The following is a 26,823-nucleotide window of genomic DNA, read 5'->3' as shown; positions in this document are numbered from 1 at the left end:
AGACAGAATGAATACTGGAGCTAAACATTCCACGTGTAAATAATTACTTCAAAAATTATAACAATCCTCCAGTTCTATAATCAATTTTTAAATGCATCCTTCTTTAGGGCATGTCTTTTTCAGAAAATCATTTAAAAAATCTGTAATTTATTTTCTTATCAATAATGAAAGTTTTTTTATAGTAGCAGATTAGCTTACAAAAGAAGTTTAATATACTGTGACTTGCTGAACAAAAGACAAATACATGTTTTATTTTTCTTTGGTAATATGAATATTAAGTATTAGTTTAACATAATTGTAAAGGAAACAAATTATATTCATTTTTAACTTTTTTGAACATACATTATTTGGAAAATAACAACTGTTACGTGTGAAATAAATTGGAACCATATTTAATAAAATGCACATTTATATTTTAAAATTAATAAGGACTTAATTTGGTGTAAAATTTGAAAATAAAACAGATTGTAGTTCAGAACAATTTGCCACAGGAAGTTTCATGATTAAATATAAAAAAATTAACATATCCTTTCTCTAAAATACACAATGAAAAAGAAAATGTATAAAACAAAACAAAATGCATAAAAACATTTATAGGTAAGTGATATAGAAAATAAACTCTATAATTTGAAAAGTCATCACATATACCAGGCATCACAGTAGAATTCACAAATGCTAGAAGTCATTTCAATAAAGAAAAGAAAACCAATTAGTTTTTCCTTGACAAAGTCCCAGTAAGTATACAGACTTCACACTTTCTTTTTTTTTTTTTTTTTTTTCAACATTTTTAATTTATTTTTGGGACAGAGAGAGACAGAGCATGAACGGGGGAGGGGCAGAGAGAGATGGAGACACAGAATCGGAAACAGGCTCCAGGCTCTGAGCCATCAGCCCAGAGCCTGACGCGGGGCTCGAACTCACGGACCGCGAGATCGTGACCTGGCTGAAGTCGGACGCTTAACCGACTGCGCCACCCAGGCGCCCCTGGACTTCACACTTTCTGAGGCTTTCGTTGATCCCCTACCACACTCCTTCTTTTTATTCTGTGTTTCCACTCCTTTCAAAAAACAAGAAATCAATGCGGAAACATGCACCAAGCATTACAGCTTTCATTTTCACATCAAGGTCTAAAGGGAACTGGATACCAAAGTTATCAGCATCCGTAAATGCCTCTCTCACAAAACCAGTCCACTGCTTGGAAATCTTGCCAACTATAGTTTCTTCATCAAGAGATTTAATCTCAAAATCAACATCTGCACAACAGCTGCACACAACACATGGACCAATAATTTTTAGTACATCCTCTCTCCTCTCATTTTGAATTGTAAACCTTGGCAGGCATGGATGCCAGGTCTGAGTAACATAACCTACAGGTACACCAGGAGGAGCATGGACTTCAATCTTCTGAAGGTAGCAAGGGCAACAACAGCTGTCACACCTTAGTGGTCTCTCCAGAGTTATAACTTCTTGGCCCATATTATCAATAATCCTCATGGTAAAAGGCCGAGAAGCCCCACAGCAATTCCGGGTACAGCAGTCTGTATCCTCTACTGCAAAGTAAATCTTCTGTCCAAAGCTGTTCTTAATTTCATATTTGTTATTAGTTTCAAAACCTGTTATGACTTCCAGAAGCTCAATTTGCTGATGAACCAGTATCTGATCTATCTGACTTAAATATTCTAATCTGGGTGGACAGCCTGATGGAGGTGGTGGTGCTGGCATCCAGGGTACCCCTGCAGGTCCACCTGGCTGATTATACACAGGCTGGTGTTGGACAGGAAACCCTACTGGGCCAGCACCTGAATAACCAGCCGGTGGAATTGAGTAGCCAGCCTGGGGGCCAGGATAGCCAGCCTGGGGGCCAGGGTAGCCAACCTTTGGCCAGGGTAGCCAGTATGTCCTGGAGGTCCTTGGAGTATTGCTGAAGGATATTGAGGGGGATAGTCAGATGGTAAATTCATTCCTGGGTGAGGAGCATTCAGTTGTCTGTTTTGCTTTTCCATGATTTATAGAGTTCTGGGGCTACAGGTGCTCTACACTGCCGAGAACCCTAACATAAAAATTTAAGAAAAGAATTAAAGCCTCAGTAGCATTGGAAAGCATAAACCAGAAATCACATGATCCCTGTCCCCAGTGTTCTTGCGATTTGGGCACCAAACACAGTATGTCCACCACTACCCTGACACCCGTCTCACAGGAGGCAAAACAGAAATTGGCAATGGCTTAGGATAGAATATCTCAGAAATATGGAGAATTCCCCAGGCCCCTCAACGCAATGGAGAAGCTCTAAGACTTTGGAGACCATCAAACTCCAAGGGGGGGTCTCCTGGCACTCACTGTGGAGATGATGGACCATCACTGGAACAGAAGAAAGAATCCTTAGAGAATGTAAGAGCATGATGTGTTGGATAGCTGATGTCCTGCCATGAGAGGGACAGACATAATACTAGGCTTCTCAAACTAATTTCCATTCAAGGAGAGCTACTCCCACCACATTTTAAGGTCTAGTTCACCCTGTTTACATTTCACTTTTGTCATCTTTTCATTCATGCCCAGCAACCTAGGGGTGAGGCTACAGTCTTCTTTCTCTTCACATTCCAGAGCTCCCTCTTTTGTTCTAAAAAAAAATAAAATAAAATAACCAGGTCTGGATTTGACACAGTGACACTTGGTTATCAGAAAAAAAAAAGGAATGTAACTATTTCTCAGATTCTACCTTTCAACCCAATATTGTGCTCAGTACACAAGAGAGGACAGTGCAGAATTCTAGAAAATGATTTCCCAAATGCTGTGGCCCAACAGCCCCTTTAGTACACTCAACAGGAATTTCCAGTGTTCACATCATAACCTCACTTCCAAGTACTACCACTACAGAAAGGAGTAGCAGTTGGGAGCATGCATACATGGGCAGTACCAATTTATGCCACTCAATGTTTACAATTACCACTCATCTATAGATGATGATGCTCTTACCAAACCTTAGAGAAGGGGAATCTACAGCTGAAAAGGACACCTCATGAAGATATTTCTCTGTATCTACAAACTCCTACTTCTTTCCCTGACTGCAGGGATCTGAATCCCAGTCATGCAAAGAGGAAGTTTCCAAGAGACAGTCTTCAAAGGAAGGAACAAATCCCTGAGTGTGGTTTGGGAAGTCTGGAAGGAGTTATCCTCACCCAAGAAGAGGAGGTGTCCATAGGTCCCTAACATCACATCCCTGTACATTTCTCACTGACTCTGGTTCAGGCATCCCCACTCGTCCTGGGAGAATTCTGTGGCCACATCCCTGAAGGTCAGAAGTCCCTGCAACAAATGCCACAGTTACCAAGTAGCCATAGGCAGCATTCATAATGGTACCTAAGATGCAAGAGGGAGTTAATGTCACCAGCTGGACCCCAAGACATAACCTTCTCTGCTTACTTGTTGGTACCACTGCCCTTGGGCCCTCATTTTATTTCACTTCTTCTTTCAACCTTATCTGTTACTTCAGGCAACAACACCCCAGGGCCATCTTATCCTGTGATGGAAACAGAAGGTATACAACAAAAGATAATGTCTTCTGAGAAAGAGCTTATACCCACCCTGTCTGAGCTCATCCCCTGACTCACACCTAAGCACGTGGACAGTGTTGCCAACCAAGGGAATAAGATTGTTACCATGACCTCATTATAATACTAAACTCTCCAGCCAAGGGCAAGCACAAACCTCATTTACTATGTAACATCCAGAGTATGTATAGAAGGGTTTGCTTTAAAAAAGAAAAAATTCGAATGTGTATTTATTTTTGAGAGAGAGACAGAGCATGAGCACGGGAAGGACAGAGAGGGAGACACAGAATCAGAAGCAGGCTCAAGTCTTTTGAGTTGTCAGCACAAAGCCCAATGCAGGGATCGAACTCACAAACCACAAGATTTCGAGCACACAGCCTGCAAGATCATGACCTGAGCTGAAGTCGGATGCTCAGCCAACTGAGCCACCCAGGCACCCCTGTGTACAACTGTTTTCTTCAGGCCAAAATGGTGGCATGAAACCAACAGCAAGTCTTGCTATTAAACTAAGTAAGCTTTTTTTCTATTGGGGAAACCTCTCCTTATCCCTTCTTACTTTTTTTTTTTTTTTTTTTTTTTTTTGTCTTTAAGGAACAAAGTCCCACACTGGAAATATGATGACAAAGGCTGGCAACACAAACACAATTCCTGATGAAACCTATGGGTCGTGTATTTCCCTATAACCCTCCCCCCCAACCCCCAGCCCCTTCTTCTGGGTGGGCTTGCAAGGTTGAAGGCTTTAACCTGCTTCAGCCTCTTCTGCCAAGGAAAACAATAAAGCTCTTATTCCTCTTTTGCCCAAACTCTGTCTTCACATTATATTTTAGCTCTGAAGAACAGAAATCAGTTTTTAACAGCAGAAAGAATGTGTATGAGAAGACAATTTTTCTTCATCTGTTCTCTGTTCTTTGGCCAGCCTATCAATTAAACTGACATAAGGCATGGTCACAAGAGAAAAAAAATAATTTCTTAGTTATGAGAAACTGAAAGATGATGAGACTCAAAGTCAGGCAGTTGATACTTATATACCATTTTGAATTAAGGAGAAGGGGATAGGGATTTACATCTCAAAAAGGAGGAAGTACGTTCAAAGAGAAAGGAAAGAGCAAATGTTTATCCAACATATGTTTGCCCTGCCAGGCAGGTAACTCTTTATAAAATGTTCATCGTGGGTGCACCTGAATGGCTCAGTCAGTTAAGTGTCCCTCCTTGGCTTAGGTCATGAACTAAGTTGGTTAGTTTGAGCTCCACATGGGGCTCTCTGCTGTCAGCAAAGGGCCCACTTCAGATCCTCTGTCTCCCTATCTGCTCCAACCCTGCTCGTTCTCTCTGTTTCTCTCTCTCTCTCAAAATAAATCAATAAACTTTACAATAAATAAAAATTAAAGTCTCATCTTTGCTATTAGCTCCTTCCTGGTAGAGGTCCTTCATTAATTTATTCTTGGTATATGTATCAGCCTCAGAAAAGAAGGACATTTTTCCATTGCCAGCAACTTAGAGGTTGCTAGAGGATATTTTGTTAAGTTAAATAAACCACATACAGAAAAATATATACTGTATGAAATCACATACACGCAAATCTTAAAAATGGCAAAATTATTAAAGATTAGCAAGTTTGTTGCCAGGGGCTGAGGATGGGGGAAATGTTTAGATGTTGGACAACTGGCAAAAGACACTACTAATGCAGGATGTGTGAGCAGTGAATGTTTACACCTCGGTGAGTGTGCTTAATACTAGTGTATTGTACCCTTGAGATTTGCTAAGAGAGGCTATCGGAAGTGTTCTCAAGACACACGGGTACACACACACAAATTAACAATGGGAGATGAGGGACATGTTTATTGGATACATTGTGGTAATGACTTTGTAAGCAGGACCCAAGGGTACAGGAGCACCTGGTTCCAGTGGCCCCAGACAGACCCAGTTCTGCCACTCATGGCTGACCAAATCCAAGGGCAAGACAGAGGACTTTTGCTGCCTCAATTTTGACCTCAAACTTCCTCACTGGGTTCCTTCCAGCTTGTCTCCTGGCTCAGGAGGAAGGCACTGAGGACGAAGTATCCCTCAGGGGAACTGGAACTACCCCTCAACCCTCAAAGACTGTCCTGAGCCAGAAAGACCCTACCCTAGACTGACTCCTAGAAAATGACAGACTTCACTGTCTACCTGCAGGTCTTGACTCCTTTTGCCCCTACACCCACCTCTCCCCTTTTCCCTTCCATACACCTGGAAGTGTATCCAGCACTTTGGAGACAGGCCTTGAGACATTAGTCAGCCATCTTTGCAGTGTCAGCCTCCCTGAAATAACTTCCTGTCTTGTTTCACCACCTCTCATCTCTCTGCCTTTGGATTTTGTCACTGGCAAGTGGCCAAACCTGGTCTCTGTGGGTCCCCCAGAGAAGGCAAGAACAGCAGTGGGATGAGTGGTGATAAAACAAGAAGGAGATTTTCTTCACGGAGGCCAACACTGAGAAGAGAGGTGACCAACAACTCAAACACTGTCCCCAACCTGCTGAAAATCCTTCCAGGTTTATATAAAGAAAATGTATGACGAAGGGTGGTGGTGCATGAAGGTGATGAAGGTCAGGCCAATCACTGCACTGCTGTGAGGCATGTGGGGTCTTGCTGGCTCAGGGCAGTGCCTGTTGCTGGAGGGGGTAGTTTCCTTTCCCATCCTGGGATGCTTTGCCTGCTGGGGCTTCTTCCTGAGCTAAATGCTGACCTGGAAAGAAGAATGGAATCAGTTAGAAAGTACAGACAAGGTCAAAAGAGAGACAGTTGAAGGCACTGCTGGGTCTTCTTTCCATTTCACAAAGTCTATGTATATTTACTTTTTAAAACTTGACTGACCTCTAGATGTTCAGAAATGGGAAACAGGGTGATGAATGGGTTGGCTCCTGAAACTCCCATGGAGCAAGAATGTCCTATCCCCTTTTGGGGGTGTCAGAATTCCTGTCCCTTTCTGGTTGTTCAGGCTGAACTAAGAAATTGACATGAGACTGGGTGGCTCAGTTGGTTGAGGGTATCTTGATTTTGTTTATGAGATCAGGGATTGTGAGATCAAGCCCCACATCAGGCTCTGCTCTGACAGCACAGAGCCTGTTTGGGATTCTCTTTGTCCCTCTCTCTCTGCCCCTCCCTGGTTCTCACTTGCTCTCTCTCTCTCTCTCTCTCTCTCTCTGTCTCCCATTCTCTCTCTCTCAAAATCAATAAACTAACATTTTTAAGAAAATTGAGACTGGCAAAGACTATCCTTGTAACCTGTTTCTTTTCAAAAGAGTCAATTGACATCAAAGCTCAATATAGACCAAGTGAACTTCAGCACATCTATCCATTTCAGTTCCTCAGCCTGGAAATGTCTATTCATTATTGACTACCACCAGCTTTCTTTTTATATGTATCAGCTGACACATTCACCTGCATTTTCTTCTGTCCCAGGCAGTTCACTATTACAATTATAACTGAAAATACTTAAACATGCTAACGGATTTCCTAGAGTATTTCATCTGTCAAGACATCAACATTTCTCCTAGGATACAAGACACAATGTTCACCACTTGGTCTGTAATGCCTGCATTCCCTAAAACCTAGCTTTCCCTACAGCTTCACCTGTAGTCAGTTGCATTACAGTTCAGAAACAATTTCCCTTACCCCTGTTTCTTGAAGGACCTTCTAACCTTTAAACTGTCTTTGTGCAACAGTCTTCAAACTCTGCACCCAGATAAATTGGGAAACTATAATGTCTCATATTGAAAGATACACATTCAAAGATAATTTCAAGTGTTTCTTCATTATTACAGGGAAAACTGTTATATTACTGCTAAGACTCTGGCCTTATTGCTGGAACCATTAACAACATAATTGTTAATAACAAGCTGCTTATATGATAATTATGAAAGGTTTCATTTTATGCCTTAATTTATTATTTTTTACTAGATAGATTACATTTTTTCTTAGTTTATTTTAATTAATTTATTTTGAGAGAGAGAGACTTCCCGCACAAGAAGGGGAGGGGACAAGGAAGGGAAGACAGAATCCCAAGCAGGCTCCACATCATCAGTGCACAGCCTGATTGGGGCCGAACCTCAAACCGTGAAATCACCTTAGCCAAGATCAAGACTCAGAGGCTTAACCACCTTGGGCCACACAGGCATCCCTAGAATACATTACTTTATTCACGATTTTACTTACAACGTCACTGACATGTAATTGATATAACACTCTGGGAGGCATGAATATATAAATGACTGACAGGAAGAACAACAGACTACATTTTTCTCATGAGATGGGGGAGTTTGGGTATAAAGGTTACAAAGATGCTCCCTAGGACAAGGATGCTTGAGGTAGCTGTTATTTCAGGAGACAATCTACTTGTGGTACTACTCCTATCAATAGGTTGTCCCCTCAGCTTGCACATGCATAGAAGGAAAACCATAAATGAGTCCTAAACACAAAATATCTGAGGTGTGAGGATCATCATCCTGTCTAGAGGATGTGCGAGTCTGCAAAAGAAGTCTTAGGAAGTTTAGGAAGAGTAAAATCATACAAGTATCTTATTTTGGCTACCATGGACAGAAACTAAGTTATTCTTTGCTTTTAATGTGTATTTATTTGAGCGAAGTGTGAGTGGTGGAGGGGGAGAGAGGCTCCATACTCACTGTGGAGCCCCATGTGGAGCTTGACCCATGCCCATGAGATCAAGACCTGAGCAAAATCAAGAGTTAGACACCCCACCAAGTGAGGCACCCAAGCACCTCTAATTCCATTTTTAGTTATTTTAAAACCTCATCTACTGCTCTCCTGAATGGCTCCTGCACCACTTTGCATTCCCACCTACAGTGCAACAGGGTTCCCCTTCTCTTCATCCTCGCCAACACCTGTGTTTCTTGTGTTGTCAATTTTACCCATTCTGACATATCTCATCAGTGGAAAGTGATATTTCATTTGTGTTTCCCTGGTGATGAGTGATGTTGAGCATCTTTTCATGTGTCTGTTAGCCATCTGCCTATCTTTCTCCCAAAAGTGTCTATTCATGTCTTCTGCCCATTTCTTAACTGGGTTGCTTGTTTTTTGGGGTGTTGATGTTGAGAAGTTTTTTATAGATTTAGACTTTTCATTCAAGTCTCAATTACTATGTCATCCCCATATTTCCAAATGATAGGGTTAAGTTTGTCCTTTTTTGGTAAAGTACATAAACTTTGAGCTATAAGAGAGAATTTTGGAATCGAATTTCAGAAAAAACCAAACAGTCACAGAAAGCCTCAGAATTAGTACTTAGTGGTAGGTTTTTGATTTTCAGGATGCCTTGAAACCTAGTCCTTGTTCTGACAACAAGTGCCTTAAATACCCATGCTGGTTTTGAGCAAACCGCAATTTTTCTTTGGACACTTGATGTCTCTTTAAAAAACCACAAGTTTTCACAGGTGTATGCTGGTGTCATGCAAAGAATCTTGAGAAGGGGAGCAGAGAACAAAATTATGTACATACTATAACAAAGGAGAGCCTGCAGAAAATTTACTATCATCCAATATACCCTTAAGATTGTCATCCATAGGATGGACTCTCTGTGGGACCCTTAGGCATTACTGCCCAGGTATATTGACTTTCCTCCCAAGTAAAGGTAAAAAGATACTGGATATCCCTGTCAAATGGACTCTTTTTAAAAGGACTACATGGGCCAGTTTCAGGGAAAAATTGGTTTTCAGTAGGAATCGATGTCATTAGGGCATGAATGTTGGGAAAAACAGGATACAGACAGATACTAATGTTATTTATTGCTCAAGGGTCCTAATCAAACTTCCATCCTCAGCCTTCGGGTTTTCTCACAGGTACAATAGGGGTGACACAGGACTGGAACAACTCCCCTCCTGATATACCCTTCCCTTGCCAGGACTCTCCTTCCCAGGAACCCCCTTTCCCCCAGGACCCCTCCTCTTCCCCAAAGGAGCTCCTCCACCCCCTGCTCTCTGCCCCCTCACCCAAGGCTACCATGGTCCCAGGTCCTGGTCTTCATAGCAGCAGTGGCCCAATATGGCTTGAGCATGACCATTGATCTAGGGCCTAAGCCTTGTAATCCACTATAATGTGCTTGATGCCTTGTTCTGTTTCTTTCTTTATAGGGTAATAATTCCAGGCATAGATTTTGAGGGATCTATTTGAAACTCAATGAGTGATGCCCTGTGGACTGTGCCAATATTCATTGAACATTTTCCTCACAAGAAGGTTGGTAGCTCATCCAATAGGACTAAATGATCAGTTCCGCTAACCTCACCTCAAGTGCCATCAGAGACAGAGCATAGAAAACACGTTGAAATGTCATTTATCTCCCCTTGTTTCCAAATGTGGTTACTATACTGTCAAATCCTAGATTTTCCCCCTTTTTGGGAAAAAGAAATTTTAGCATGACATTTTCCAAAGAAATCTCAGTCCAGTAAAGGAACTGTGGCAAGTGAATTAGGAGAAATGGGTGTGTAATGCTCCAAAGGCCTAGACACAAAGGAATAAGTTCATAGACAGGGACCCATTGGTATTTATTGAAGACCTGTATTCTTTGAATTGTTTTAGTTCTCTGAGGCAGGGGCTGCTGGTAACATTGGGTTGGAGCATTAAGAGTGTAGCTCAGGTGTCAGTAAGGACAAAGACAGGTTTATTCCCAGGGCACAGAGTAGTTTCTCCAAGCCAGCTGACAGGGAGGTCTAGGAAGACACCTGTGGTTCCTTGGAGCCCTGTCTTTGGGAATTAGGAAGACATGGAAAAGGCTGGCTAAAGAGCTGAAGGTGTGTTTGGCTCTTAATTTTGTAACTCTATTTTTTCCAATGTCCACAAACTCTGATCAGTGGGGAAGAAATGGGTTTAAACCTGGATAATAACCAAAGCCTTCCTTACTGCTCCCAATGGTTCCCAATGGGATCGCGTGTGGAGTTTCAAAACTGACCCTTGCTGTTGGCCCCCTCCTGAGATTCTGTCGATTGTTGTGGTGGGAAACAACAGTGTTGACTTAATTAAGTGCTCCAGGTGATGCTACCTGAGGCCAGAGTCAGTCGGCAAGGCTTCCCATTAATTTATGAGATTTGAGTGCAGGCTTTTGCTCAAGGAGAGGTAACAGGGTCTCCTCTACGTGAGTGTGGGAGGATTAGGTCTGCGCAGCACACTGTTCCTATGCTGTAGCAGAATTGTGGGTGTCTGTGGGAGTGGAAGCCACTGAAACTATACAAGGAAAACTCAAGAGATTGGGCTCCAAGTACATAGTCTCCGTTTCTGAAAAGCTCCTGACACAAAAAACTCGGAAGCTTGGCCCACCTGCATTTCAAAGTCCTCCCTGCCAGTGAGCACTTTAATGGTGAAGACGTTCTATTGGTACCTTTGAAGGCATTTTCTCCTGATGTAGCTGAGATTTGTCCAGAAATACCTTCTGAGAAAAAAATCTAGAGGACAAGGGGAAAGAAGAAATGGACAGCTCTCAGGTAAGCTTGGTGTCCCAGGTCAGAGGCTGTGTCACCTTTTCCCCCTAAAATTCCATGCATTTAGAAATCACAAATGTTGATTTCTCTGTGTTTGGTGTTTCTGCCATATGTTTTCACCAAAGCTTTAAAAACTTCTCAGGAAAGATATTCAAGGTTAGGTCTTGAGAACTCTTCCCCCATATAAGCACGGGTCTTCTCTACATTCTCAAACAAGGCTTTCACTAGGACATCAACACTTGTCACTTTGAAGTAAAGTCCGGCAAGTATTGCAAACATTCCCTTTAGGACAGACCCAAAGGGGAAGTTGTTGAGTCCAAGATTCCTGTTGCTGATGGGGTCTGGTGCTGGGGTTTCAGTCGAGGAGAACTGTTCCCCTTTAGTTCCCCATTTAGTACGTCTCTGTAGAGCAGGATGAAGAAAAAGAAAAATACAAGGCCCCAGTATCTTAGGAGTCCTCTTTAGCATATGAGAGTCCTTCTGGAGACCACCCTTTTGTTTCTCCCTCCCACAGCTGTATAGTATATAACCAGTCACTCTTCACAACCCCACTGTGGCACGTGGTGCCCACAGGTCCTCTCCTTGTGCCATAATAAAGCCACTTTTTCGCAGTAAAAAAATTAATACAAATATACACAGTCTTGATATAAGGTCCAGAACAACTTGGAAAGTTAAAAAAGGGGGCGGGGGGTAGTCTTGGTTTGTAAAATGTGAAAAAGATACCCCGTTTAAATATACTAGACATTACAGGACAGGGAAACAGCCATCTAAATGTGGTGTTTCTCTCATTCAGATGGGGGCTCCCAAATGCGGGTCAATGATCCTGTGGAAGCTGAGGGCATGAGCAGTGAAAAGAATTCACCTATGGCAGAATAAGGTGATAGATTTGTGAATACACCTCAAGGGAGTGGTGGGCAGGACAGCAGAGGAGAGGCTCCTGCTTTGAGGCAATGACTTGGGGCTAATTTTGCAGGGGGAAGATGCCGTATGTATGCTAACTTACAGAATTTGCCCTCATGTGGTAATTCTGCCTCGGTTGTAATGGGTTACAAATGGGTTGTAAGTACCCATTTGTTAGTTCGTTAGGGCCTATAGATATTTTAAGGCAGGTCACCTGTTGGGCCTGCCTCTCTTCAGCCAGGTGGGCTCTGTGGACTCCTCTACAATCTGGTGCTCAAGCCTGTTTGCCTCAAAGCAGCCTCTACTGGAAGTATATGTGATTGAAGTTTGTATAAATCCACTGTATTCTCTCATAATTAGACTGACAATCAGATTTACTGTTTGGGGGCCAACAGAACACACCAGGGATCATGTGTCCTTTGGTGTGTCTTAGGCACTGAGAGCAATTTGTTTCCTTACACTTCGTGTTCACTTCTTTAACTGGCCTGGTTCACTCTGCCAGATTTCTCCTCTATAACGTTGATCTTTCCCCCCCATCTTTGCTAAGGATCTTAGATTTACTGAGTGATGTGCAGAAGCATCACATTTCAGCTGGAAACTTCTTTCTTCTGGGTTTCTCTTTGCTTGTAGTTTCTGGTGAGGAGAACAAAGCCAAAACAAATGTAGCTTCCATTAAATTTCCTTACACCTTGAAGCCCATTAATAAAGGAACGTTATACCCTGCCTGTCTCAAGTATTTAATAAAAATTAAACATTAAGGCATGAAAGCAGCTATGATTTCCTTGAGGAAGGGCATATCCTGCGTGTCTTAGGTGCCTATCATTGGCTGCAAGGTGTAAGGAAATTTAATTGAAGCTACATTTCCCCGCTTGAACGAATTACAGCCTTACATCCTTAAGGTTGTTAAAGATGGAAGGTCTCCTCTTCAGTAGCTTCTTCCTGCTGAATCGGTTCCTACCGATGAGTGGAGGTTGGCCAGTTGAGAATTTAGTAGGAGTTGGAAAGGCAAGGCAGCTGTCTTTAGAGTTGATAACATGTGGAAGTTTCCGTGAACACAAAGAGTCATCTGTCTCCTTGAAGTCCTGCCACTGAAAGGGTCTTGTCACCAGGTGGAGAGAAAAAGGAGAAAACAGCAAAACATGATAAAATGACAAAAATGAAAGAAAGCCCAAGAAAGTTTGTATTTACCTCCACACTCTGGTCACAGAAACACCCTTCTATTTACTGCTTTATATTTTCAGAAAATGAAAACAAGATTCACATACTTGACATGTTTGTGTGTTAAAATCCTCAAATATAATAGAGTCGTAGATAGAAAGTGCAGCACGTGAGGTTGTCACACACAGGAACCTTGATTTGCAGCCAATAAGCAGATCAGAGGGAATAACTTCCAAAGGAGAGACGCACAGAGCAAGAGGGAGGGGCATGATCACTTCCTTTTATTTAAGTTTTGATGGACAATTAGGAAGTGGAGCCATGTCATTTTCTCTGAACTGGGCATAGGGCGGCACACGTGCCTTAAGAGAACACTTCTGTACATACGCATGTGTTATGCAAATGAGGTTTGTGCTCCCCCTTGTGTGGAGATTTTGGTATTACACGGGGTCAAGGTAACTTTCTTCACTCCATGAGTTAACCCAGTCGTCCATCTACATAGGTATGAGTCGGGGGTTAAGCGCAAAGTTGGCCTGCCCAAGCTCTTCCTTAGGGCAGTCATTACATGTTGTTGTATGTTTTCTGTTTCCATGACAGGAGACTGTGCCCATAGGGTGTTTGCCAGAAGTAAAAGACAAGGTAGAAAAAAGAGGTGAAGTAAAATGATGGAGTATGGTCCGTGGGTACAAGTAGGTAAGCGGTGAAGAACAACTCTTGGAGTCTAGCTGGTGACATTAGCTTTCTCTTGCCTCTTAGGTGCCATTATGAACTCTGCCAATGGCCACTTCATAACTGTGGTTTTTATTGCAGACACTGCTGACCTTCAGGGACGTGGCCATCGAATTCTCTCAAGAGGAGTGGGGATGCCTGAATCACAGTCAGAGGGAACTGTACAGAGATGTGATGTTAGAGACCTATGGACACCTCCTCTTCTTGGGTGAGGACATCTCCTTCTAGATTTCCCAAGCCCCGCTCGGGTTTTGTTCCTTCCCTTGAAGAGTCTCTCTTGGAAGCTCCCCCTTTATATGACTGGGACTCAGATCCCTGCAGCAAGGGAAAAAAATGGGGATTTGTAGACATAGAGAAATATCTTCATGATATTTCCCTTTCAGCTTTAGCCTCCTATCTTTTAAAGGTACCATCATCATTTTTGTAGATAAATGGCAATTCTAAACATTGAGTGGCATAAGACGGTATGGCCCACATCTTAAACTCCAACTTTTACTCCTTATTGTATTGGTAGCACTTGGAAGGCAGGTCATGATTGAATGTTTGAAAGTCCTCCTGCATGTTGTAAAGGGACTTTTTCTTGTGCAACAGTGTTTGGGAAATCAATTTTTAGAATTCTCCCATGTCCCTTGTTGTCTGCTGAGTACATTACCGCGTCGAAAGGTAGAAACTCCAGCAATAATTATATTCCTTTGTTCTGATAAACAGGTCTTGTGTCAAAACCAGACCTGGTCATCGTTTTGGAGCAAAAGAAGGAGCTGTGGGGTGTGAAGAGAAAAGAGACAGTAGCCTCACACCCAGGTAGGTGGGAGTGAAGCACACGACACAGGTGAGGTCCAAATGTGAAGGAGGAAGATGGATCTTACAATGTTGTTCAGGTAGCTCTCCTTGAATGGAAATTCATTTGCAAAGCTGAGTTTTATGTCTTTCCCTCTCACAGAGGGACATCTGCTCTCTAACACATCATGTCTTTGATTCTCCGAAGAGTCTCCTTCAGCTCCAGGGAAGGTCCACCATATCCATGGTGAGGACCTCCATAATCTGAGAGCTTCTCCATTGCTGTGAGAGCCCTAGAAGATCTCTCTGTATTTCTGAGGAACTCTATGCTAAGTCATTTCTAAATTCTGTTTTGCTGCTTGTGATAAGTGTGTGAGGGTAGTGGTGGGCCCATTGGGGTTTGAGGCAGAAGCCTTGAGAACACTGGAGACAGAGATCTCATGTTTTCTGGTTTAGGATTTCCAAAGTTACAGAGGATTTAATCTTAAGTGTACAAAATTCAGGCTCAGTAATTTCATAAGATCACAGAACACGTCCCTCAAATGAGAAAATCTAATCCTTTATTTCACATCAAAAGTTTATGTGTCTTTGTAGTAATTAAAATTTGAAAAATCCACTCTGTGTTCCACTGCTCAATGGTGAAATAATTTAATGTATCTATGTGTTTCGTAATTAACTATATATTAATGCCATAAAGGAGCTAGAACATTTACAAGTTAGAACCCACAGGCTATAATAAAGTTTCCATCATTACCTTTATTTCCTAGTAATTGCATCATTTTATAATTTTGTATAGTTGGAAGTTCCTGTGATTTTTTTCATATGTGTCTTCACTTTCTAAAAACTTGTATATGAGACTCATCTCTGATTTTTTTAAATCAAAAGTTCTCTATGACCTGGGTATGTGCCTTATAGGAAATAGAGGGTGACTGAGTGGCTCAGTCAATTGAACATTGGACTTGGGCTCAGTTCATGATCTCACAGTTGGGGAATTGGAACCTAGCATGGGGCTGTCTGCTGTCCATGTGGAGCCTGCTTAGATTATCTGTCCCCTCTCCCTTTGCCCCTCCACCGTTTGCATGATCTCTCTCTCAGTAATAAATAAACTTTAAAAACAAAAGGAATTGAAGTAGATAATTACTAAAATCCATATTAAAAAAAGAAAAGGATTGTTTATAAATGCAATCTTACCTCATGAAAAATTAATCACAAGATTATTCTCTCACTTTCCTCAGCATGTATCTGAATTTCATCCCAAATATTTATTTGATTATGAAGTGATTGTCACTGTATATCCCAACTTTGGCAGTGTTTGTTGATGTAAAAGGAAAGGTTTTTTTTAGTCAGCTTGGTTCTGAAGAATGGATTATACCCTTACACTCTGTGTAAGAAGAGGAATATCTTAAGAAAATAATACCTTTGTAATGTCTTTTACGTGCTTATTTGTAAAATTTGTAAAATTTGATTTTAATGGATATCTTTCCTGTGAACTGCCAATGAAGACATGACAATTCAAAAGCTTCTTTTTCATGGGTCCATAGTTGCAGTTTAAAATTATAGTTACATAGTACATTTCCTTTGAAAGGATTAATCTATTTCTTTTATGTAGACTGGTTGGAGTTAAATTTTGTCTGATTCTGGTTTTGCATTCTATAATAATGTGCTTTCTTTTGTATGGGACGTTCCACACATGAGTTAGTTGTAGTTTCATTTACCTGTGTATCTTGTTACAGGATGTCAGTGTTCATCGAGTACATTTTAAGAACATGTGAGTTGGAGTCAAGTATGAATCAGCCATGCCCCTTACCAGTAAGGTTATGTATGTATTTCTTTGTATAAATATGACCCATACATAATTTGGGACTCATCTTATTTTTCTCTTTCCTTGGTTAGTGGTCAGTGAATGTTTTATCATGCCTCAGTGAATTGTCATAATAATAGACAACTAATGTCTTGGTTAGTTGTCATAATAGACCATTAATTTCATCTTGTATTTATTGGTGACTTTATATTCTCCTTGCATGAGAGAATCTCTTTTATGAATTGAAAGTAATTGTCCAACATTCTATATCTCCAGAGTACCTGGGTGATTCAGTATGTTAAACATCCAAGTCTTGATTTGGGTTCAGGTCATGAGCTCAGGGTCATCAGATTGAGTCCATGTCAGGCTATGAGGTGAGAATGGAACCTGCTGGGATTCTCTCTCCTTCTCCTTCTGCCTTCCCCCTGTTCTCTCTCAAAATAAATAAATAAATAAATAAATAAATAAATAAATAACAATTCTCTACCACTGTATCAAGTTTAGAATTTTTTTATTATACTCTTTTCCATAAATTTTATTATGAGGATTTTTTTCTTATAGTTTATTTGAATTTTCTTTTTTTAATTTACATCCAAATTAGTGTATATTGCAACAATGATTTCATGAGTAGATTCCTTAATGCCCCTTACCCATTTAGCCCACCCCCCTCAACACTACCTCCAGTAACCCTCTGTCTGTTCTCCATATTTATGAGTCTCTTATGCTTTGTCCCCCTCCCTGTTTTTATACTATTTTTGTTTCCCTTCCTTTATGTTTATCTGTTTTGTCTCTTAAAGTCCTTATATGAGTGACGTCATTTGATATTTGTCTTTCTCTGACTAATTTCGCTTAGTGTAATACCCTCCAGTTTTATCCACATAGTTGCAAATGGCAAGATTTCATTCTTTTTGATTGCCGAGTAATACTCCATTGTATAGATGTACCACTTCTTCTTTATCCATTCATCCATCAATGGACATTGGGCTCTTTCCATACTTTGGCTATTGTTGATAGTGCTGCTGTAAACATTGGGGTACGTGTGTCCCTTCGAACAGCACACCTGTATCCCTTGGATAAATACCTAGTAGTGCAATTGGTGGGTCATAGGGTAGTTCTATTTTTAGTTTTTTGAGGAACCTCCATGCTGTTTTCCAGAGTGGCTGCACCAGCTTGCATTCCCACCAACAATGCAAAAGAGATCCTCTTCCTCTGCATCCTTGCCAACATCTGATGTTGCCTGAGTTGTTAATATTAGCCATTCTGACAGGTGTAAGGTGGTATCTCATGGTGGTTTTCATTCATATTTCCCTGATGATGAGTGATGTTGAGCATTTTTTCATGTGTCCGTTGGCCATCTGATGTCTTCTTTGGAGAAGTGTCTATTCATGTCTTTGCCCATTTCTTCACTGGATTATTTGTTTTTTTGGTGTTGAGTTGGTAAGTTCTTTGTAGATTTTGGATACTAACCCTTTATCTGATATGTCATTTGCAAATATCATCTCCCATTCTGTCTGTTGCCTTTTAGTTTTGTTGACTGTTTCTTTGGCTGTGCAGAAGCTTTTTATTTGGACAAGGTCCCGGTAGATCATTCTTGCTTTTGTTTCCCTTACCTCTGGAGACTTGTTGAGTAAGAAGTTATTGCGGCCAAGATCAAAGAGGTTTTTGCCTGCTTTCTTCTTGAGGATTTTCATGGCTTCCTGTCTTACATTGAGGTCTTTCATCCATTTGAGTTTATTTTTGTGTATGGTGTAAGAAAGTGGTCCAGGTTGATTCTTCTGCATGTCGCTGTCCAGTTTTCCCAGCACCACTTGCTGAAGAGAAAGTCTTTATTCCATTGCATGTTCTTTCCTGCTTTGTCAAAGATTAGTTGGCCACACATTTCTGGGTCCATTTCTGGGTTCTCTATTCTGTTCCACTGACCTGCGTGTCTGTTCTTGTGCCAGTACCAAACTGTCTTCAGGATTACAGCTTTGTAGTGTAGCTTGTAGCTCTGGGATTCTGATGCCTCCTCCTTTGGTTTACTTTTCAAGATTGCTTTAGCTCTTTGGGGTCTTTTCTGGTTCCACACAGATTTTAAGATTATTTCTTCTAGCTCTGTGAAGAATGCTGGTGTTATTTTGATACAGATTGCATTGAATATGTAGGTTGCTTTGGGTACTATTGACATTTTAACAATATTTGTTCTTCCATCAAGGAGCATAAATCTTTTTCCATTTTTTGTGTGTCTTCAATTTTTTTCATAAACTTGCTATAGTGATTTTCAGTGTACAACTTTTTCACCTCTTTGGTTAGATTTATTCCTAAGTATTTTATGATTTTTGGTGCAAATGTAATTGAGATAAATTCCTTGATTACTCTTCCTGTTGCTTCATTGTTGGTGTATAAAAATGCAACCGATTTCTGTGCATTGATTTTATATCCTGAAACTTTGCTGAATTCATGAACCAGTTCTAACAATTTTTAGTGGAATCTTTAGGGTTTTCCATTTAGAGTGTCATATCATCTGCAAAGAGTGAAAGTTTGACCTCCTCCTGGCCGATTTTGATGCCTTTTATTTCTTTCTGTTGTCTGATTGCAGAGGCTAAGTCTTCCAATACTATGTTGAATAACAGTGGTGAGAGTGGACATCCCTGTCTCATTCCTGACCTTTGGGGGAAAGCTCTCAGTTTTTCCCCATTGAGAATAATATTAGCATTGGGTCATTCATATATGGCTTTTATGATCTTGAGATTTGATCCTTCTATCCCTACTTACCTGAGGGTTTTTTTTTTTTATCAAGAAAGGATGCTGTATTTTGTCAAATGCTTTCTCTGCATCTATTGAAAGGATCGTATGGTTCTTGTCCTTTCTTTTATTGATGTGATGAATCACGTTATTTGTTTTGCAGATTTGAACCAGCCCTGCATCCCAGGTGTAAATCCCACTTGGTTGTGGTGAATAATTTTTCTAATTTATTGTTGGACCTGGATGGCTAATAACTTCCTGAGGATTTTTGCATCCATGTTCATCAGGGAAATTGGTCTATAGTTCTTTTTAGTAGGGTCTCTCTCTGATTTTGGAATCAAGGTAATGCTGGCTTCATAGAATGAGTTTGGAAGTTTTCCTTCCATATCTATCTTTTGGAGCAGCTTCAAGAGAATAGGTGTTAACTCTTGCTTAAATGTTTGGTAGAATTCCCCTGGAAAACCATCTGGCCCTGGAATGTTGGTTTTGGGAAGATTTTTGATTACTAGTTTGATTCCCTTAGTAGTTATGTGTGCGGTTCAAATTTTCTATTTCTTCCTGTTTCAGTTTTGGTAGTGTATATGTTTCTAGGAATTTGTCCATTTCTTCCACGTTGCCATTTTATTGGCATATAATTGCCCATAATATTCCCTTATGATTGTTTCTATTTCTGCTGTGTTGAGATCTCTCCTCTTTCGTTCTTGATTTTATTTATTGGGGTCCCTTCCTTTTTCTTTTTGATCAAACTGGCTAATTTATCAATTTTGTTAATTCTTTCCAAGAACCAGCTTCTGGTTTCATTGACCTGTTCTACTTGTTTTTTGGTTCTGGTAGCATTAATTTCTGCTCTAATCTTTATTATTTCCTGTCTTCTGCTGGTTTGGGGTTTATTTGCTGTTCTTTTTCCAGCTCCTTAAGGCATAAGGCTACGTTGTGCATCTAAGATCTTTCTTCCTTCTTTAGGAAGGCCTGGATTGCTATAAACTTTCCTCTTATGACCACCTTTGCTGTGTCCCAGAGGTTTGGGTTGTGGTGTTATCATTTTCATTGGCTCCCATATACTTTTTAATTTCCTCCTTAACTTCTTGGTTAGCCCATTCATTCTTTAGTAGGATGTTCTTCAGTCTCCAAGTATTTGTTACCTTTCCAAATGTTTTCTTGTGGTTGATTTGGATCAAATTTAGAATTTTTATCCTTAATTGTGGTGCTATTCCCATGACATGATTTGGTACCATTCTCATTAACTTGTGTGTCCTCTGTAGTATTTGTGGCTTAATAAAGATTACTTAAAGCAACTTCAAGGTATAAAAACTCATTTTAAACTGATACTCTCAGTTGCATACACAATCATTCTACTTTTCATCTCCACCCCTGTGCCCACCTTAACTTACTGATGCCACAAATTCTATCTTTTCATAAGTACTTTATTACCTACATTTATGATTTTTTATACTCTTTTTTTTAAGTTTGTTTCTTTTTTTATTTATTTAGAGCAAAGGATCAGGGAAGGGTCAGAGAGAGAGTGGGACAGAGGATTGAAAGAAGGCTCTGATGGCACAGAGACCGATATGGGGCTCAAACTCATGAGCAGCGAGATCATGATCTGAGCTGCAGTTTGATGCTTAACTGACTGAGCCACCCAGGCACCCCTGATTTTTTTATACTCTTACTGAAAAAAGTATTGTAACAGAAATTAAAATGACTTGTTCTACCTCATTACAAGGTGACAGGTTTCTATAATTGTGTAGTTTTTTTAGATTTCGTAATGTGTTTTGCACAGAGAGTGCAAATGGGGGAAAGGTAGAGAGAGACAGACACACAGAATCTGAAGAAGACTCCAGGTTCTGACTGCAGCACAGAGCCCGACATGGGGGTAGAACTCATGGACCTTGAGATCATGACATGAGCAGAAGTCAGTCACTTAATCAACTGAGTCACCGAGGCACTCCAATTGTGTATTTTTTATATTTAGCAGAGAGCTTTATGTTCTCATGTGGTTTTAGTTACTGGTTACAATCCTCTTATTTCAACCAGAAGGATTTGCTTAATATTTCCTGTAGGACAGTTCTACTTGGAAACTTAGACTGGTTTTTACTTGGGAAAGTCTCCATTTCTACATTCATGGAAAACAGTTATGCTAGGTAGGGTATTCTTAGTGGATATGTTTTGAACTTTCAATACTTAAATACACTGGCACTTTTTCCTATAAGATCTACTAATCATCCCACAACTAATCTTACAGGAGCTCTCTTGGACGAGACGAGTTGCTTTTGCCATACTGGGTCAAATTTCTCTTCTTGCCTGTGAGTTTTGATAGGTTAATTATAAGGTGTCACTGTGTTCACATCTTGATATTTATCCTACTGTGAATTGACTGAGCTTGTTGCAATTGTCTCCTCTTTCCACATACAAGACTTGAGCTCTTCATATCAATGCTCTGCCCCCTTTCCCTCCCCTCTCCTAAGGGGTTCCCATAAGGTACATATTGGATCACTTGTTGGTGTTCCATGAGTCCATAGACCCTGTCCTTTGATTCTTAGCAGGTATTGAACACAAGAGTACTTTAGGTTGTCTGATTCTTTATTCTACTTGATCAAGTCTGTTGTTGACCCCTTAGTGTATTTTTAAATTCAGCAATTGTACTCTTCATCTCCCAATTTCTTGTTCATTGTTGGTGATATGTTCTGTTTCCTTGGCTTTACATTTTGGTCATGAATAGTTTTCGTGCTATCATTTAGTTACCTATTTTTCTTCTTCCTCCATGAGCATCTTTATGGTGGTTATTTTGAATTCCTTGTCAGGCAATTAATACTACTTTATTAACTTAGGACCAGTTTTGGAGATATATTTTGTTCCTGTAATTGGAACGTGATTTCCTCTTTCTTTGCATCCCTTGATATCTTTGCTTAATATCTTTGCTTGACATTTGGTAATTAACAAACAAACAAAAACAACGCAAACAAACCATAAAAACATAAAACAAAACAAAGAAAAGCCTCCGGGCTCTGGATGATGGACTTGATTTGTAAAGAGGAACACAAAATATAGTAATTCTGGGGGCAGTGACACACGTTCTGGGCATTTGTCATGTCTGAATTTCTGTAACTGCCAAGTTTAGAAATGCAGTTACTTTTTAGAGCCCGTGATACCTTCCTGTCTCGGTTTGTCTTCAGCTCTGTAGTCTCTCCCGTGTTTGAACAAATGCTCACCTTCTGTCTGAGCAGCCAACACAGAGTATCCAGAGGATGCTCTCATTCCTTCTGATTTCCATGTCATGAATGACAGGAGGGAACCCCTCAGGACAGCGAAGAAGCCAGATCGTCGAACATACATTTGTTTCTGTCCTCAACAGAGGGAACACTTTTCTCACTGTATTGCCATAGAGTGTCAGGGAGGGTGAGCAGCTGTTGTAGGCAAGTGTCCATGTGACTCTTCTTCATTTGTACTTGACTGTGTGTGCTGTATTCTCCTAATGGGCTTCTGGAGCCCTCCAAAAGGTCCTTTGGTCTATTTTTGTCTCCATGGAGGAGCAAAGTCCTGGTGCTTCCTATTTCTCCATGCTGGTCGTATCCTATCATGGGTATTTTTGCACATTAGCGTACTTACATATATGCATGTCAGTGTACTAACTGTGATGACTGCTTTTGTATCTCTTAGTTGTATCTTTCCATAACACCCTAGGCTTGTTGGTAGACAAACCAACAAAAGTCCTTTGGTAGAGTGATATGGGAAGAAGTGGACACTGTGGTCCTGACTATTTATACTTAAGGGATGATGGGCAAGGTGATGGGGTGCAGGGAAGTGCAGAGTGTTTACTATGATGGGTATAACAAAACAGGAACAATTATCCGTAATGAAATGCTACTGCTGGAAGAGATCAAGGATAGAAAACCTTCTGGGGAAAACCCCACCTTAAGTCAGTTATTTGCAGAACAGTGTCTTTGAAGCAGTAGTCAAAAATCCATTTTGAAACAAACACATTCTCTGGAAGGATGTTTCGAAATGCTGAAAAGTCATCTCGTCCATACTGAAAATGGTCACTGGAAGTATTTCAAATATAAAGTTGGATTAGCCATTCCCTGAAATATTCTGAGAGTTAGGAATTTGGAAAGGAAGATAAAAATTCTAAATGTGATTGATTTGAGAAGCCCTGTTTGGAGGGTTCATTATACTTCCACCAACATGTAATCCCCCTGTTCCCAAGGCTCTGATTTTGATAAACACAGGAGGGTTTAATCCACACATCACCGTTCAATAGTTACAATATAAGACTTACTTTGGAACAGGTATTTATGTGCTGTGATCTTAGGAAGGCCTTGAGTTGAGCCCTCTAGCTTCTGTAATTACTGTGTGTTTATAGTGGAGATAGAAGGTACCAAGGCACTGAGTGTGGGAGAAACATGAATCCAGGGTGAAATGTTAATAGACATGAGAGAACTCCATCTCCAGAAAACCAGTATAAGATTAAGAAATGTGGAAAAGTCTTCTATGTAAGCTCAAATCTGATTGTACATGATTGTATCCACACTGTAGAGAAGAGTTACAAATATAATCACTCTGGACAGCTTTTAGCTAGTCTTCAAAACTCACTCAACAGCAGAGATGTATTTCATAATGGGAAGAAATCTAACAAATTTATACAATGAGGCAAAGTCTTTACCACTCAATACGCTTCTACCTAAGGAGGTACATACTGGGGAGAACCCTAAATAAATGTATTTAAGTATATATAAACACACACACACACACACACACACACACACACACACACACACATGCCCGGCAAAGTTGTTAAGCCCAAATACAAAATTTCTGAGCATCAGCGAGAGTACACTGAGTGAAACCCTACAAATGTAAAGAATGTGGTGAAGCATTTAGTTTGTAAGCAAAACTGTTCAAAATGAGATAATACATCCTGGGGAGGTAACTTACAAATGTCAAGAATATTGACAACCTCTTTCCCTGGAACTGAACCCTTCCTCAGCATCAGAGAAAACATACTGGATAGAAACCTTAGAAATATAATGAATGAGGAAGTATTTTGGGTTTTAATATATACTTCAGGAAAAACCAAAGCCTTTATAAAGGATAAAAACTTTACTAAGATGTAGACATTTGGCAAAGTATGGAATGAAAAGGCAAATCTAAATAAAATGAGAGAATTCACCCCAGGAAGCAGTAAGTCAATACCACTTTTCAGACATGATTCTAAATCAGAGTGTTTATGGAAAGGAAAATCCAAAGTTGAAACCTGGATATCACTTCCATCAGTGTAGGCATAAGGGGCACTAATCCCTCCATCATGGAAAATCTGAGTATCTCTTGAGTCCTTGGAACTTAAAACCATACCTACTATTCCATGGAAATAGCCTATTGTTGACCCCAAGGCTTACCTACAACATCACCAGTCAATCATCCCATTCTTAGTTGTCTGTGGTATAAATGGTATTGTTAGAATTAAGGAAGCCTGAGAAAACAAAAGATTAAGAAAACTATAATGAAAACACATTTACAGTAGTGAATGGGTTTATATTTTTTAAAACCTGTGTATAAATGGACACACCCAGTTTACATGCATGCTATTGAATGGTCAGGTGTATTTTTAAGATGTCTGAAAGGATCAAGGCAGAATGGATGTCTGGAGAAGGACAATTATTCTCAGTCTGTCTCCTTTTTTCTATTGTCCATATTTGAGGGTTTATTTAACATGGCATATATTACTAATTTTACCCATAAATCATCTCATGCTATGGCTTTAGTGCTTCTGTGCGTGGAAAATGATTTGATTTGTGTTGTCTCACAGACATGAGGGACTCTTTTATGATAGGAAATTCATGTTTACCTATTTTTTCCTGGGAAGATTAAGGACTCTGGTATGTCCTACGTAGGAAGGAATCTTACATGCGGATGCTGTTTGTGATGGATATATAAGAGTGACATCAGCCACCAAGAAGTGTTCAAGGCATCATGTTTTGCAAAAAAATGCTTGACAGAGAAACGTTCTGAATTTAAATATTTTGCCAATTCGTGTGTAGAAAAAATATGGTGGTAGCTCATAAATACCTGAGTATATCGTCATAATAGCAATTGTTACAAGTCAAGAATATTAGTTATGTATCCGAAATCAAGATATTTTCACGGATATCTGAGGAAAGTATAGCTAACTCTTCTCTAAAGGGGTGAAAGATGATTGTCGATCTACTTTTACTCAATAATTAGCCTTAGTTTGAACAACATGGAAAGTACAACTCACAAATCAATACATTAGAGAAAAAATAGTGGTTCTTGAAAGATTTTAATGTGTATTTTGACCAAGGATCACACAGTGATTTTGTAGTGGTTTGTTAAGAGTCTATTTGAAATTAATATATATTCATTAATCATCCTGAATGGATTTGAATATGTTAACACGGATTTATACTGAAATAAGTGGTATCCTAATGCAACCTTAGCCTGCCCCATCTTCATCAAGGTTGCAGGTAAACAGGAACACAAAGTACACTTGACTCTTGTACAAGATGAGTTTGAGCTGTGTGGGTCCAACTTATAGGCAGATTTATTTATAGTACAGTACTGTAAATATAACTTCTCTTCCTTTGAATTGTCTTAATATTTTATTTTCTTGGGCTTCCTTGGTGGTAAGAATACCATAATAAACACCTATAACATACACAGTATATTTTAATTGACTGCTTTTCTTGTCAGTAGTAGGCTATTAAAATGACGTGTTGGGGAGTCAAACTTGTACACAGATTTTCAACTGCATGGGTGGTGGGTACACCAAACCCCTGCCTTATTCATGGGTCACTTGTACTTGTTTAAGCAGTGCGAAGCTATCACTAATAATTTTTTTTTCCAGTGGACTTAAACCTCAAATTCGTTGAACTTAATTTTCCCAAAGTTTACATATTATATCTTTTCTTCCTTTTTTAAGTGCTGGGGTATTAGGTGCTTTTAATAAGGATGCTATAGGAGTATTATTGAGAATGTAGCTGAACAATTTCCTGATACTGCTGCCTTGCAGTCCATTTTGTATAAACAGACTGACTACAGGGATTTCAACTGACTCTAGCTTCACCCAATAGCAAACTCAGTAAATAATAGCCCCACAGTCACAAGCAAACAGAGGTTCCTGATAGGAGTTCCCCAATCATCATTTGTGTAAGAGTGCCCACTCTCAGTATATTTGCCTGTCACATCCTTTAGAGAAGGCCCCTGCAGAGAGCGTCTGCCATTCTCCACTCATTTTGATGTGAATTGTGCATTCTAGACTTAGCCCAGGAGCTCCACAGCTGTCCAACCACGCACTCCAAAAAAGACACATGTCCCAATTCCTGCCATTCCCTCTGCCTGTGCTCATCCTTGACCTCTACATCTTGCCCCCCATGACATGTTATATGCATACTCCATGGCCTATGAGTAGTCATTTATTTCTCTTTATTGATCCTTGGCCCACGGAATGATGCACAATGGTTCTACCTAACACCTACTAACTGAACAAAGTTGCTACAAATATAAGACCTCTCTACCGAACTCAATCACTATTTAAAGTCTTAACCTATGTGTTTAGTTTAGTTTTTTTCCTTCTGCGGTTTCTGTGACCATGTGGAACACAGATTTTTATGGTTTTGATAGGCACAGAATGCAACATGTTATATTAAGTTAAGAATGATTTTGGAATAACAGTACTAATTAGGAGGAAGTAGACGTGTGCATATGTGTGTACCCA

The 26,823-nt window shown here is 40.1% G+C and overlaps 2 protein-coding genes across 2 annotated transcripts; one reads left to right on the top strand and one right to left on the bottom strand.

Moving 5' to 3' along the window:
* Positions 1-990: 990 nt before the first annotated feature.
* Positions 991-2,044, bottom strand: LOC131499844 (phospholipid scramblase 1-like). The gene is given in 2 exon segments (XM_058708280.1): positions 991-1,883; positions 1,886-2,044. Coding segments are annotated over 2 exon segments (963 nt in total). The 5' UTR covers positions 2,004-2,044; the 3' UTR covers positions 991-1,038.
* An 11,811-nt stretch (positions 2,045-13,855) lies between these two features.
* LOC131500109 (KRAB domain-containing protein 5-like) lies at positions 13,856-15,290 on the top strand (the record flags this gene model as incomplete). Its single annotated transcript, XM_058708848.1, has 2 exons — positions 13,856-14,000; positions 14,501-15,290. Coding segments are annotated over 2 exons (252 nt in total), but the record flags the coding sequence as incomplete, so codon positions are not given.
* Between the last annotated feature and the right edge of the window lie 11,533 nt (positions 15,291-26,823).

This window comes from Neofelis nebulosa, chromosome 17 (genome assembly GCF_028018385.1).
Source record: "Neofelis nebulosa isolate mNeoNeb1 chromosome 17, mNeoNeb1.pri, whole genome shotgun sequence".
Lineage (NCBI taxonomy): Eukaryota > Metazoa > Chordata > Mammalia > Carnivora > Felidae > Neofelis > Neofelis nebulosa.
The sequence above is the reverse complement of the archived record's forward strand: the minus strand, read 5'-3'. Positions and strand labels throughout refer to the sequence as shown.